The sequence below is a fragment of the Crinia signifera genome, chromosome 6 (assembly GCF_055691185.1).
Source record: "Crinia signifera chromosome 6, ASM5569118v1, whole genome shotgun sequence".
Taxonomy (NCBI): domain Eukaryota; kingdom Metazoa; phylum Chordata; class Amphibia; order Anura; family Myobatrachidae; genus Crinia; species Crinia signifera.
The window spans coordinates 255,903,846-255,918,495 of NC_139222.1; the positions used below are offsets into that span (position 1 = coordinate 255,903,846).

Sequence of the window (14,650 nt, forward strand, 5' to 3'; positions counted from 1 at the left end):
AGCCCCCACCAGCGCCGCTGCAAGCGCAAGGTAAAAGCCGGCAGGTGACGTCACTTTTGAAAAAAACTCCGGAACCCCGCCAGAAAGGTACTCAGCCTGCGTCTTGCGGCAGTACACACTTAGTGCAGGGTAAGCCAGCCTAGCTCTCTCCTTACTACTGGACTGCTTCCACAAACTCCAATAAGGAGTGTAAACATCAATTTGGTCGCGTCAATTTGTTTTTATAATTTTATTTTATTATTTTTATTTATTTATATATTATATTTTTATTTTTTATTTTTATTTTTATTATTTTTTCAATTTATTTATTTTTACTTTTATTTCATTTCATTTCATTTCATCTACTCCTCTTTACCTGCTTCTGCACTCTGCATATCTACGGTACCCACCCTCCTCCCTCTCCTTAGTGCTTGTAAAAACCTCACTATTCAGATCCCATAGTACTTCAACATTGACTTTATTAACTGAGTGCTAAGTGCATACTCAAACTGTGATACAATACATGTGCATAACATTGTTATGATATTGAATCCAGGGGCACGGGGCACTTTAGACAGGGGGCCCCCTCCCACTTGTCATTACTGTCCGCAAACTGCATGGGAGAATATTACAATGTCAAAACAAAGAGTAAAGGCAGTATAAACTTGGTCAATGGGCAACTGCTGGGGGAGGCTCTAACTGTTGTAGTTAGAGCAAAAATACCATGGGTTAATAGATACAACACTAAAAGTAACAGGAATACTGCCATGGCAAAGCGATTTTGGCCCATTTTGTCTACGGACAAGGATTTGACACGTTTGTCTAACACGGTCTTGCTACCTAGTTATACACGTGGCAAAAACATCCGTGACCATGTCGTGAAACTAGATATCAGTGGCTGGGACAAGCCTTCGGGCAGCAGATTTTTGGGAAGGAAGAATGGTTGTTTCCGCTGTCTTGGCTGCCTTACCTGCCGCTCCATGACGGTGTGCACAACCTTTAATCATCCTCATTCCGAAAAAAAAGGTTTGTATTAAACACCCACTATCCTGCCACTCAACTCACGTTGTGTACACCTTAACATGCCCATGTGGCTTGACCTATGTTGGGAAGACTCAGTGTTCGTTCAAAGAACGGATGGCCCAACATTGGTCAGCCATTCATCAGGGACTTACGAGTGGCCACAGCGACCAACCGGTCGCTAGACATTGTATTTCTTTGGGTCACAGTGTCGCCTCTATGCGATCAATGATTATTGATCAAGTACCACCCTCTTTGCAAGGTGGCATCCGTAACAAGAAATTGCTACAGATCAAATGTAGGTGGATCTATATGTTGAACACCTTATCACCTAAAGGTCTAAACGAAACTTTGGGGCTCCAATGTTTCTTGTGACAGGCCCCCCTACAACCTTACTCACCTCGGGCGAGACGTGTATACTAGCAGCATAATAAAAGCTTATTTAGTGCTTCTCAATGGCAGTGAACGGTTAGCGTATTATATGTCCTATAAAAGCCTTTTTCACATTTAGTTCTATTTAGTACTGTCTAACCTTATGTATGTACTCTTGTTTTCATATGCTTCCTCCATAATGTTTCAAAATGATTTTTTGTAATTATATGACTTCTTTAGAAAAAGTGTCGACACAATGTCAATCAGAAGAAAAACGGTTGATATTGCACATGGTGTTGATATTTAGCGATATGTGGCAACACGTTTTGACAATATATAAATGAGCAATTGGTTAGTTGATAACTGTTTGTATTCTGCTGTATTATCCAGGTTTTTAAAGTATCGTCTTTATGTATTGTGTTTCTAGGAGCCGGATTTGGATGCTTAGAGCAGGGCCGTAACTAGGGGGGGGGGATCTAGGGGGTCATGCGCACCGGGCGCTGGAGGGTGGGGGCGCTAGTTTGGTGTCCCGGCAGCGTGGTCCCTGGGATGAGCAGCGGGGGTCCGGGGACTGGTGGGTTAACGCCAGGTCCTAGCGGGGTCCCAGGGACTGGTGGGTTAACTCCGGCTCCTAGCGCTGCCGGACGGTGGGCGGGAGGCAGGTTTTGAAAAGACTTGCCGGACGCTGATTGGCTGAATTCAGTCAATCAGTTTCCGGCAAGTCTTTTCAAAGTCATCGGCGCTTAGCGCCGCCAGGCAGATAGCGATAGGAGACGGAGTGAGTGAAGGCTGCAGCTACACCAGTCCCTGGACCCCTGGACGCTACACATAGGTATGTTGGCAGTGGGGGTCCAGGGACTGGTGTAGCGGCAGCTTTCACATACACAGCCGCTCGCTATTTGCCTGGCGGTGGGAAGCACTGATGATTTTGAAAAGACTTGCCGGATGCTGATTGGCTGAATTCAGCCAATCAGCGTCCGGCAAGTCTTTTCAAAATATGCCTCCCGCCCACCGCCCGGCAGCGCTAGGAGCCGGAGTTAACCTTCTCCAGTCCCCGGACCCCCGCTGCCTGACCCCAAGGCAGTGATTTTTTTTGGGGGGGGGCGTCCAAATGACTGCCGACCCGGGCGCCGAAACACCTAGTTTCGGCCCTGCTTAGAGACAGCGTCTGGGCTTTCCACCAGACGGCACGCTGTCAGTGAAGTCTCCAAACAGCTGATACAAACTCGGCACCTGGTGATAACACTTATTGCCGCCATCCACGCATTGTATTGCAGGAGCCGGACTGATTAATATTGCAGCTCTAATGGAGAACCTCACAGCGTGTCACAGGTGGTGAGTCCAGGTGCACTTTTAATGACAGGGGAGGGTTCTATGTATGGGCGGGATTACTTGTTTTATAAGTGTGTTGTTTGAGTTTGTTATTGTATGTCCTTGATAACGGGGAAACTCAAAACGCCGTTGGAACAATAAAGGCTGTAGTTTATACTGAAAAAAAATCTGGTGAGTGCCGCCTATCTACCTCATTTGTTATATATATATATATATATATCTCCAGAACCTTTATGAGCCGAATGAACAACTCCAATAAGGTGGGCGGCACTCCAACGGTGAAGGGGTAAATCAAGTGGTATTTATTGCAAACATGCCAAAAGCCATATGCCGACGTTTCGAGGCATTGAGCCTCTTTTTCCGGGGCGTGCAAATATAGAAGAATAAAGTGCTTTTGCACAGCACTTTGTTCTTCTATATTTGCACGCCCTGAAAAAGAGGCTCAATGCCTCGAAACGTCGGCATATGGCTTTTGGCATGTTTGCAATAAATACCACCTGATTTAACCCTTCACCGTTGGAGTGCCGCCCACCTTATTGGAGTTGTTCATTCGGCTCATAAAGGTTCTGGAGCAGTATTATTTATAGGGAAGGCACCACGGACTCTTCCAATATTCAGCAGCAGTGCCGAACTACCTACTGCATATATATATATATATATATATACACACACACACACATACAGTTACACCACATGAAAAGCCTGATTGTACCTCTGTAGGAGACCTCACAGGCTCAGCACTGCCACTTATTAAAAACCACCCCATGACGAGGCCGCTACTGCTGCGGTCCTCCATGGGCCTGAGAAATATGTGGTGAGCTCCACCAACCAGAGCTCAGCACAAGTCTCTCAGCCTCTGACCTCCTAGTCTCATGGGACTTAGTCAACTCCCAGTAATGCACTGCAAACACATGCCGACCACAGGGGGCCCTAGATAGAGGGGGGCCCAGGGGTACTGACCCCCTGTGCCCCCTCCCCCCTTTATCCAGCCCTGCTGTAAGACACAACTACTCACAACTACTCAAAACTATTTTATGTGAACCCACCCAATGTACAGTTATGCTCATAAGTTTATATACCCTAGCAGAATTTGTGATTTTCTGGCCATTTGTTAGAGAATAAATGTAAACTTACTAAAAGATCTGTTATTGATGAGTCACTATGAGGTGCATGTAGTAAGAAACCTTTATCCACAGATCGCACAGAGCACCAGGATCCAGACTCTGCTGTAACTTTTAGATTCACGTGTTCTCCAGGACGGACCTGAGCTTCAGAGAAACTGAGTTGGACCTGTGAAATATTGAATGAAAGGCAAATATAATATTTTAAAGTAAAAACAGAAGTCAAATAAATGTGTATAACTTTCTTTTCTCTTTTGATTCTTGTTTAATTGTATTCAATAAGATCTACAGTGTATACTCCTTGTACAGTAGGTAGGATTATAGAGTTGTGGATGGTTTTTGAGGGTCATACCTTTCCTGAAAATGTGGCTTATCACAGCAGCCTGGATAAATTAGTAATTAAACTGTGATCAACATAATAATGTCAGCTGTGTTGACAACATTCTACTATGGAGTGTTTCCTTTTAAAGTTATCCCCTCAGATCGGGATTATATTTGCATGTCAAAAGAGGAACCCGACAGTACAGTAGCTTCCATATATTGACAGCCTCTAGACTTCATCTCGACTTGAGAAGACCTTTAACTGCTCTAGGTTACACTGCAGCACTACTTTTAAATGGAACTTAAATTGAATCCCACTATACAAAATCACTTAAACTGTGAGTTATTCTACAGTCTACCTACAGTATATAGCAATTTAAATCAAGAACCTTCATTAGCATTAAATAATACATATAGCACATATATTATAATATGCTTACCATACTATCCTTTTAAACAGTGGTGTAGCTACTGGCCCTAACTGTGTGGAGTTTGTATATTCTCCCCGTGTTTGCGTGGGTTTACTCCGGGTACTCCGGTTTCCTCCCACTATCCAAAAATATACTGGTAGGTCAATTGGCTTCCAACAAAAATTAACCCTAGAATGTCTGTTTGTGCATGTACATGTGGTAGGGAATATAGATTGTAAGCTCCACTAGGGCAGGGACTGATGTGAATGTTCAACTATACACTGTAAAGCGCTGCGGAATATGTATGCGCTATATAAGAAACTGTTAATAAATAATAATAAATGATATGTAAGAGGCCTTATCACCATCACCATCAGCTACTATCAGTGCTTGCTTCCTTCTTCAAGGACAAGATTGATAAAATCCAAAATGACATGGCATGCTGTTCCTCAGCCAGTGACTTGCTTACTTCCTTTCCTGAGTCCTTTGCCCCTTTCTCCTCATATGACACCACAAGTGAGGATGAAGTATCCACACTCTTCTCATCCTTCTACTCCACTACCTGCCCTTAAAAGTCATAAAGCTCTGGCTTCTGTGCTTATCTTTCTCTACTGGAAACTTTCCTTCTCTGTTCAAGTATGCACTTATTACTCTCATTCTGAAAAATAACACAATGATGAACTGGGTACTTATGTAGTATCTGGGCGTCCGATTTAGAAATCGGATTGGGCACATTGCATCGCATGCGACCATCGGATGCGATGCGATGACCCGATTTTTCCATAGAAATCAATGTTAAAATGGACTGAGTCCATTTTAACATGGAATTCAATGGGAAAAAGGGGTCCTTTTCATACCCCTATTATCCAAGTGGGCATGGAGTTGGATATTAACCTGTGGCGAGCGTAGCGAGCCACCGAGCCCGAAGCGTGGCGAGCGTAGCGAGCCCCGCGAGGTGACACAGAATACCGTTCGCTCGCCACGCTTTGGGCTCGGTGGCTCGCTACGCTCGCCACAGGTTTATATCCAACTCCATGCCCACTTGGATAGTAGGGGTATGAAAAGGACCCCTTTTTCCCATTGAATTCCATGTTAAAATGGACTCAGTCCATTTTAACATTGATTCCTATGGAAAAATCGGGTCATCGCATCGCATCCGATGGTCGCATGCGATGCGATGCGATATCGCATCGCATCGCATCTGATTGTATGCCTTAACTTAAGGCATACAATCAAAAAATCAGACGCCCAGATACTACATAAGTACCATGAACTGTATCTATAACTCCCGTCCCATCTCTCAGCTCCCATGCCTCTTCAAGATACTGTACTTGAGAGACTTGCTTAATCTCACCTCACACACTTTCTTAATGTCTACAATTTATTGGACGTACTTTAGTCAGGCTTTCGCGCTCAATACTATACAGCAGGCATGTCCAAACTGTGGCCCTCCAGCTGTTGTGAAACTACACATCCCAGCATGCCTTGCCATATTTTTAGCATTCCCTAATAGTAAAACTATGGCAAGGCATGATGGGACTTGTATTTTCTCAACAGCTGGAGGGCCATAGTTTGGACATGCCTGCTATACAAAGACAGCAATGAGTAAAGTAATAAATGATCTGGCCACTGCTAAATCTAAAGGCCATTTCTCACTTCGTATTCTTCTAGATCTCCTGGCTGCCTTCCACACTGTTGACCACTTTCTTCTCATACAAACACTACAGTCCCTAGGTCTTCAGATTATAGCCCTTTCTTGGTTCTCATCCTACCTATCTAATCGCTCTTTCAGCATTCGATTCTCTGATTTTACCACCTCTTCACTACCTCGATCAGCTCAGTCTTAGGTCCTCTGCTTTTCGCAATCTATACCTTCTCTATTGGCAAACTAATCAACTCTTTCTGGTTTCATAATCATCTGTACGCTGATGGTACTCAAACCTATCTATCCTCCCTGAATTTACACTATCAGTATTGCTCTGTGTCTCTGAATACCTTTCTGCCATTTCATCTTAGATGTTACCTCACAACCTAAAACTCAACATTTCCAAAACAGAATCAATTATATTCCCACCAGCCAAGAGTGAGAACACAACATTCAATCCTAGTCCACAAGCTTGTTGCCTAGGGTCATCATTGACTTTGAACTGTCCTTTATTCCTCACATTCAATCTGTCTCTAAATAATGTTACATGTAACTAAAAAAAAAACATATCCATAATTTGTCCGTACCTTACACAAGACACTGCAAAAACTCCATGCACTCATTTTCTCACACATTGATTATTGCAATAGCCTAAGAAAAGACTCTCACCACTACAATCCATTTTGAATGCAGCTGCGGGGCTGATCTTCCTACATAGACTTTGAACATCTGCTGCTCAGTTCCTCCATTGGTTGCCTGTTTTTACCGTATTTATTATAAAATACTTCTACTCACATACAAGGTCATAATCCGGACTACACCAACTAATATCTCTTTGCTTATCTTAAAATATATCCCTCCGAGACCTCACTGCTATGCACAAGATCTGCGTTTCTCATCCACACTCATTACAAGATCACATTCACAATTGCAGGACTTTCTTTGGGTAGCTTCCACTCTATGGAATGTCCTTCCATGCACATTACGACTCCCATCTACCCTCCATACTTTCAAGCATTCTCTGAAAACTCACCTCTTCAGGCAAGCTTATGATATTCCAGAATCCCCACATATCCTCCAGTAGCATTCATATCTTATTGCATCTCATCAGGACTGTCTTGCATTCTGATGGGACTGCTATGCTATGGGATCCTATACTAATGTATCCCTCCTACTATCCCTATAGATTTTAAGTTTGCTATAAGGGCCCTTCTATCTATGTTGGTTTGTTACTACCTAGCTCGTTTTATAACTGTTTTCTACTGTAAAGCGCAACATAATTTTCGACGCAATATAAGAAACTGTAAATAAATAAATTATTTGTAAGCACCACTAGTAAAGGTATTATGAGTGTAAGGGGCACTACTGTTGGCATTATGTGTGTAATCGGCACTACTGAGGACATTATTTTTATAGATGGCACTACTGGGAGCAATATGTGTAAATGGCACTAAAATGCTATTGTGAATAGTGCAGCGGTGATCACTGCTTATCCCAAATGTCTCCCCAACTTGTGCTCGTGGGGTAATGAGACAGCAGGACATTGAAAATGAGCGGGACTGTCCCACTGTAGTTGGGACAGTAGGGAGGTATGCTTTAGTATTTTGCACCTTGTTTACTTGTTTTGTTTGCACTACTTCTGTTTATTTACTATGCACATAGGCGTGCGCACGGGGGGTGCCAGGGGTGCACAGGCACCTCCTAATGACAGGCACCCCCCGTGCACACGCCTATGGTGCCCTTCCCTCCGCTCCCCCAACTTGCGCTCATGGGACACTGAGACCCGCGGGTGGGACAACGGGACATTGTCCAAGTAACGGCACTATCCCGCTGCAGTATGGAGGTATGCTTAAGTATTTTGCACCTTGTTTACTTGGTTTCTTTGCACTACTTCTGTTTATGTACTATGCAGTGGTGGTTCCAGAGGAGGGCCTGCAGCACAGTTCAAAATTAAAATATGGGGGGGGGGGGGTGTTTCTCCCTTATTTGAATTTCAAACTGTGCTGCAGCCCCTCCTCTGGAGCCTCCCCTGGTACTATGTAAGGCATGGCAAATTTATTTATTTACAGTTTCTTGTATAGTGCAGAATATTCCGCTGCGCTTTACAATTGGAAACAACAGTGAGTAAACAAACGAGGTAGATACAAACCGACATGGAGGTAGGAGGGCCCTGCTCGCAAGCTTACAATCTTTAGGGATAATAGGAGGGATACATAAGGATAGAATTCCATGGCATGGCAGTCCCATCAGATTACTATATGGTCCTGGAGGGGTGCAATTAGATATGAATACTACTGGAGGTTGTATGGGGGTTCCTGAATATGATAAGCTTGCCTGAAGAGGTGAGTTTTCAGGGAACGCTTGAAATTTTGGAGGCTAGAGGAGAGTCTTAGTGTGCGTGGAAGAGCATTCCATAAGGTGGGTGTTGCCCGACAAAAATCCTGCAAGTGTAAGTGGGAGCGAGTAATGAGTGTGGATGAGAGACTCAGATCTTGTGCAGAGCAGAGAGGTAGAGTGGGGATATATTTAGAGATAAGCAAAGAGATATAAGTTGGTGTAGTCAGAGTTATGGCTTTATATGTAAGTAGAAGTATTTTATATTGAATGCGGTAATATACAGGCAACCAATGGAGGGACTGACAGAGCGGATCAGCAGACGATGAATGTCTAGCCAGGAAGATCAGCCTCACAGCTGCATTCAAAATGGAATGTAGAGGTGAGAGTCTTTTCTCAAAAAGACCGGTAAGGAGGCTATTGCAATAATCAATGCGTGATATAATGAGTGCATGGATTAGAGTTTTTGCAGTGTCTTGTGTAAGGTATGGATGTATTTTGGATATGTTTTTTAGATGCATGTAACACGATTCAGAGACAGATTGAATGTGAGGAATGAAGGACAGTTCAGAGGCGAGGATGACCCCTAGGCAGTGAGCTTGAGGGTAGGATTGATTGTTGTGTTCTCAACAGTGATAGAGATATCAGGTTGGTAACTACTCTTGGCTGGTGGGAATAGAATTAATTCAGTTTAGGAAATGTTGAGTTTGAGGTGGCGAGATGATATCCAAGATGAAATCCATTGTGGCACCATATAAATCAAGTATAATGTAATTGATTGAACAACTCTCCTCTTCCATACAAATGTACCACTGCTATGGAGCATTCTGGTATTGTATATGTCTGTTATACTCACCGTGTTCTTGGAACAGTCTGAAACTTTGTATTCTGTTCTACCTACAACATTTTCTCCATTGGGCAATATAGTGAATACTAAGATAGCAAAAATAGGAGCCAAATTTCTGTCTACATGGATATTTAGAGGGAATGACCCGTGTATTGCTGTAAACAAAGTAAAAAAACATTAATTAGACACAATCCTGCAGTTGGTGACCATACAGAAAACATCTCAGAGTAGAATGTTGCTGTATAATTATGTAACACACATACAGATTATGTTAGGCGCTGCGGAACCCTTGCGGCAAAATATAAATAATTGATCATAATAAATAAAAATAAATGGGGCAGATTTAAATGTAGTGATTGGATGTGAGCAGTGTGGCAGGGACAGCATCATTACACATAAAATAAATGTGGAAGAACCAGTTCAGGTTTTAGAGCAGCAGCAGCAGCAGCAGCAAGAAAACTGATGTGATCAAGCAGCACCTGTGGCTTCCTAATATAAGTGTTTCTAGGACAGAGGGTCATTGCTTCTGATGTTGGGGTAGCTGCCCAAGTGATAGGCCGGGTGTGGGTTACAGTAGGTACCACTGGAGCTTTCTGAAGAGTTTGTACTATGCTGTGATACCTGTTTGCTGCAATGCTGTAACCATTCTTGCTTATGCTGATTACCTGGTAAGCTGTTTGACTGATACAAAATAAATAACAGGACTTCATCTTATCCAGTGTATGCAGGGGTTAAAGTGAGGGGGAACGGGGTGGAACTGAGCAAGCTCCTGCGAACAGCGATTAGAACAGGGCTGAAAACGGGAGCGCGCACCCGGCGATTTATCGCCGTGCACACTCCCATCACTGGCAATATGGTCGCCAGCGACCATATTTCCAGTGATTTCAGCCCCTATCGCCCCCATGTGTACACAACATAAGATCTACTTCTTGTAATGAAATCACTCAGTCGCGTAAGTTCGTCACAGTTGCCCGGAGGCAAGATAAAAATTGGTGCCCCCCCAACACACACACACACACACACACACACCATCTTATATAAATATATGTATGCATGTATTTATGTTTTGGATATTATTGGAATAAAGAGAGTGTGACATTTAAGAAGTGATATCAACGACTTTCAATTAAATTATTCAAACTCACAGGGGAGAAGAGGTGCCCCCTTGGGAGCAGGAGCCCGGCGGCAGATGGCTCCATTGCCTCCCAGAGTTCTGCCTCTGAAATCACTCATGGTTGCTGAATTGCTTTTACAGTACATGTAGCATAATAGTTGACCTACAGCACTGTAATTCAAAATGGTATTACATGGCAATGCTACACTCTCTCCAACACATCAATTCCCACAATGTGTTTTTCTTTTTTTTTTGTTAATATTAGTCACAAGGAGAGCTGTATGGGTTTTTAGCTTTAGATATGCTCTAGGATCATCAAGCATTGATGATTTCTGTAACCACTAATCTTCATAATCAGTCAGCCATGGACTACTCACATAAATCTTTGCGCTGGTAAATAAGACACAGAAAAGTGAAGTCTTATGAATGTACATAGGATATATGATACTCACTTGGGTGATTTACTTGCTCTTTAAGGTCTAATTTATGTTCTTTGTATAAGCTGATTCCAGATTTAGATAGCACCTGTGGAACAAACAGAGAAAGTTATTCATTCCTAAAACAAAACTAACGTAATTTAATAGTAGACAAGTTCAAAATATATACTGCCAAAACACCTGGCTAAGTCGCTGTTCTGTAAATCCTGTAAATTGTGAGGTGTCAGGGCCGGCTCTACCACTAGGCAGCTTTAGGCAGCTGCCTAGGGCGCCAGGATCTAGGGGGGCGCCACCAAGTCTGCCTATCAAAAAAAATCAAGTATGTCTGTGAGGATCCTTGTTATACTTAATGCAAGAGGTTGATGTGGAACCTCTACGACCTCACCTCCATACTTTCTCTTGAGGCATACTTCCCTATTTTGCTGCCCTCTCTTCCTGTACTCTGTTGTGGATGGCAAAGGGGAGGGTGCTGGGGGCCTCCAGAGAAAGCAGGGGTCTTGCCCACCTACCTGAGGGGCTGGGAGGACCACTCAATTTTGGCAGGTTCCATGCCATTCCAGAATGTTAGGCAAGTAGGGGGGGGGCAGTTGTTTGAAGATTTGCCTAGGGTGCTGAGAAGCCTTACACTGGCCCTGTGAGGTGTTGTTGCTAATCAGTTTTCTTATTGCAACCTTAACCACAGATGTTCTTCTTGAATGAAATCAGGTGAATATGGAGGCCAAGGCAACTGTGTGAACTCTTCATTCATTCATTCATTCATTCATTCATTCATTCCCCTAACAAGTTCTAAATAATCCATGCAGTGTGACATTAAACTGCTGAAAGAGGCTATTATATTGTAGAATAAATGGGAGAAGAAAAGTTGTTCTTAATGTGACTTTTATTGGAATTCAATAAAACTGCAAAATATATCTAAAACACACAAACTTATAGTGATAGCTCAGAACTGAAGAAATAAGTGTTTTAAAAGTGCGGTGGTAAGCAAGCAGTATATATATACCTCTAACCACAGCACTTTGCACTTTCTCAAGCCCACGTCCTGATGAAAAGGCCGACACGGCCTTGAAACATCGACATATGACGCTGTAATGATTTATCTGCACCGAATAAAAATGGTTTAATTACCAGGAGCCCTTTTGAGTGCCGCCTCCTACTTGTTGACCCTGCCACAGGTCTCGAGCAACTACTACCATATATATATATATATATATATATATATGTATGATGCTTTCATCTGGAGACACTACTTTCCTGTATCACGGACAGTTTTACCCATTTGGAAGCAATATATTTCTAAAAAGGCTGCCTTAAAGCGATACTCACCAATAGGTGGACTATCCTTGTATGCGAGATTTGATGTATCCCCTGGCTACCCTGGAACTTATTTCATGTTAAAAAGGTTCTACGTAAAGAACGTAACATTCTGTAGCAACCGTTCTACCTTTTTGGTCCTTATTTCTATCTGCGACCTCTAAGAACATCCGTACAATGCATGATCCAGATCACCCCTGAGGAAGTCCCAAGGGACGAAACGCATAGGGTTATATCTGTGAAATAGTCATTGTGAACATCATTGATGTTGGATCTTCATATTTTATTGTCTTCTGGATTGTAAAATTATTTGTAACTGTAAATCAATGTACCAATGTGTTGAATAAAAAACGACTTTTTAAAAATCTGCTTTAATATAGAGGTGAAAAAAACTACTTAGGGTGCACATCGATTCCTTTTTCTTTCCATGTTTATCTCTTGTGCCTCTAGTAACAGCTAGATATTATAGAAGTGCTGCCCCACCATTAGCGCAGTAAAAGGTCACATCTCTTTCCCTATATATATATATATATATATATATATATATATATATATATATATATATATATATATATATATATATATATATATATATATATATATATATATATTGTGACAAGAACACCGGAGTAATGTTTGAGGGCAGGTAAATTTGTCCCAGGTTCTTGTCCTACACCTTTTAGAAACAGGTGTTTTGCCTCACAGAGGGCTAATCAGCGAGCAAGCTGTAAAAAGGCTGCCAGAGTGAAGAGTGTGAGAGGACTGCCTGGGAGATTGCAAAGTCTCTGTGGGCCTTATTCTGGTCGGTGCGGCCGGATCCGATTATGCGGCCAGGACTGTGCGTGCGAAACCCCGCCTTCCATACGGATCGCCAACTCCGTCCGTACACGGTAAGAAGCTGGCCGAACGGACTGCACGTGTATTTTACACGGAATACGCCTCCTCCATCCAAGGGAACCTCCCCCATCATTCGATGGTCGCAGACCATCGAATGCAGGACCGAGTGCTCCACCAGCTCCCGCAACCTCAGACCACACGGACATTTTTCCGTGCAAAAGCAGGGATCTGGGCGGGCAGCTGACATCCGGCGATGTCATATGTCCGCCCCCTACACGTGCGTCACGGCCGCATTACCATACGTACGCCCAGCGTTTGCATGGGAACGCCCATGAAACGCGGGGCGTATGCATATGGTAATGAGCCCAAATAGCCCTTCACGCCCCTCTCCACCCCCTTCATGCCCCTCTCACATTTCATGCGGGATTTTGCCGTACGCCCCGCTCGCACATGCGCAGAGACGCCTCTGCACATGCGCAGACACAAAACATCGGCGGCCCGAACGCACGCGGATATATCCGCACCAACCAGAATAAGGGCCTGTGTGAGAAGCAAACCTGCCTTTTACAAGTGAGTCCCCAGTGTTGACTGGGAAACTTTGTATTTTCTTTAGTGACAGTTAGGAGCATCCTGTGTATAGTTAGTGCCGGACAGGCAAGGTATTTTCTTTTTATGTTTATTTTGTTTTCTGCTGAAATAAAACTGGTTGCGGCCAGTTGTACCACAAAGACTGGACTGGTGTGATTACTCAGCTGCTGTTGGCTGCCTTCTACCCCAGGAAAAGGCATCCAAATTCCCCTACAGTGTTACAACTTATATATACAGATGGAGACACTGTCATCTATAACTATAATAGGATTAAGTGAGTAACTAGATTACTCTGCTAATCCCGTACTGTATTGTTCTATGTATTGTATTTCAGCTGAGAACAATAGGATAGCCATGGCCTAAGGAAGATAGATGAGATGGACTCCTACTGTATGTGTATATATATATATATATATATATATATATAATCTCAATAAAGGTTTGACCATCTCCAGCACCTCATTTAAATAAATGACATATGTTTACGTTTTTATTAACGAGTATATGTAGTGTTTTTTAACGTTATTCACTTTATTTCATATAAGTGTCTGATTTAACACTAGTATGCAAGGAAAGTAGGTTAATAATCACTTACCGTAAATTGCAATTTTAGGTTTTGTAACATAACACCCCAGGCGAGTATATAGTGTATAACTCATTAGTATAACGGTATCCTTAGTGATACAATAAGACATGTATGTCCAGATATAAGATGATATTCACATATATTAAATGAATAGCAGTAAGTAGTTAATTATTATATTAAGTTGTTAATATCAAATATTTAACTTCTGTGGTGAATATAATTTCTCCTAATGTGGGCCCACAATAAGGAGAGACCTTCTTATTATGAGACACATTTCATTATGCGGCACATAATGCCACCAGTACTCCTGATTATACACATAGTGCCCCTTGTACATAATGCCACCGGTAGTGCAACTTACACAATGGCACCAGTAGTGTGCCCTACACATAATAC

General features: G+C 42.8%; 1 protein-coding gene across 1 annotated transcript in view; it reads right to left on the minus strand.

The window, feature by feature from the left end:
• Positions 1 to 14,650, minus strand: part of LOC146009231 (alpha-1-inhibitor 3-like) — a 106,843-nt gene that overhangs the window by 52,617 nt on the left and 39,576 nt on the right. The window contains exons 13-15 of the mRNA XM_083149393.1: positions 10,948 to 11,020; positions 9,391 to 9,536; positions 3,838 to 3,993 (exon numbers count right to left, since the gene is read on the minus strand). Coding sequence (XP_083005519.1) covers positions 3,838 to 3,993; positions 9,391 to 9,536; positions 10,948 to 11,020 — 375 coding nt within the window. The remainder of the gene's footprint in view (positions 1 to 3,837; positions 3,994 to 9,390; positions 9,537 to 10,947; positions 11,021 to 14,650) is intronic.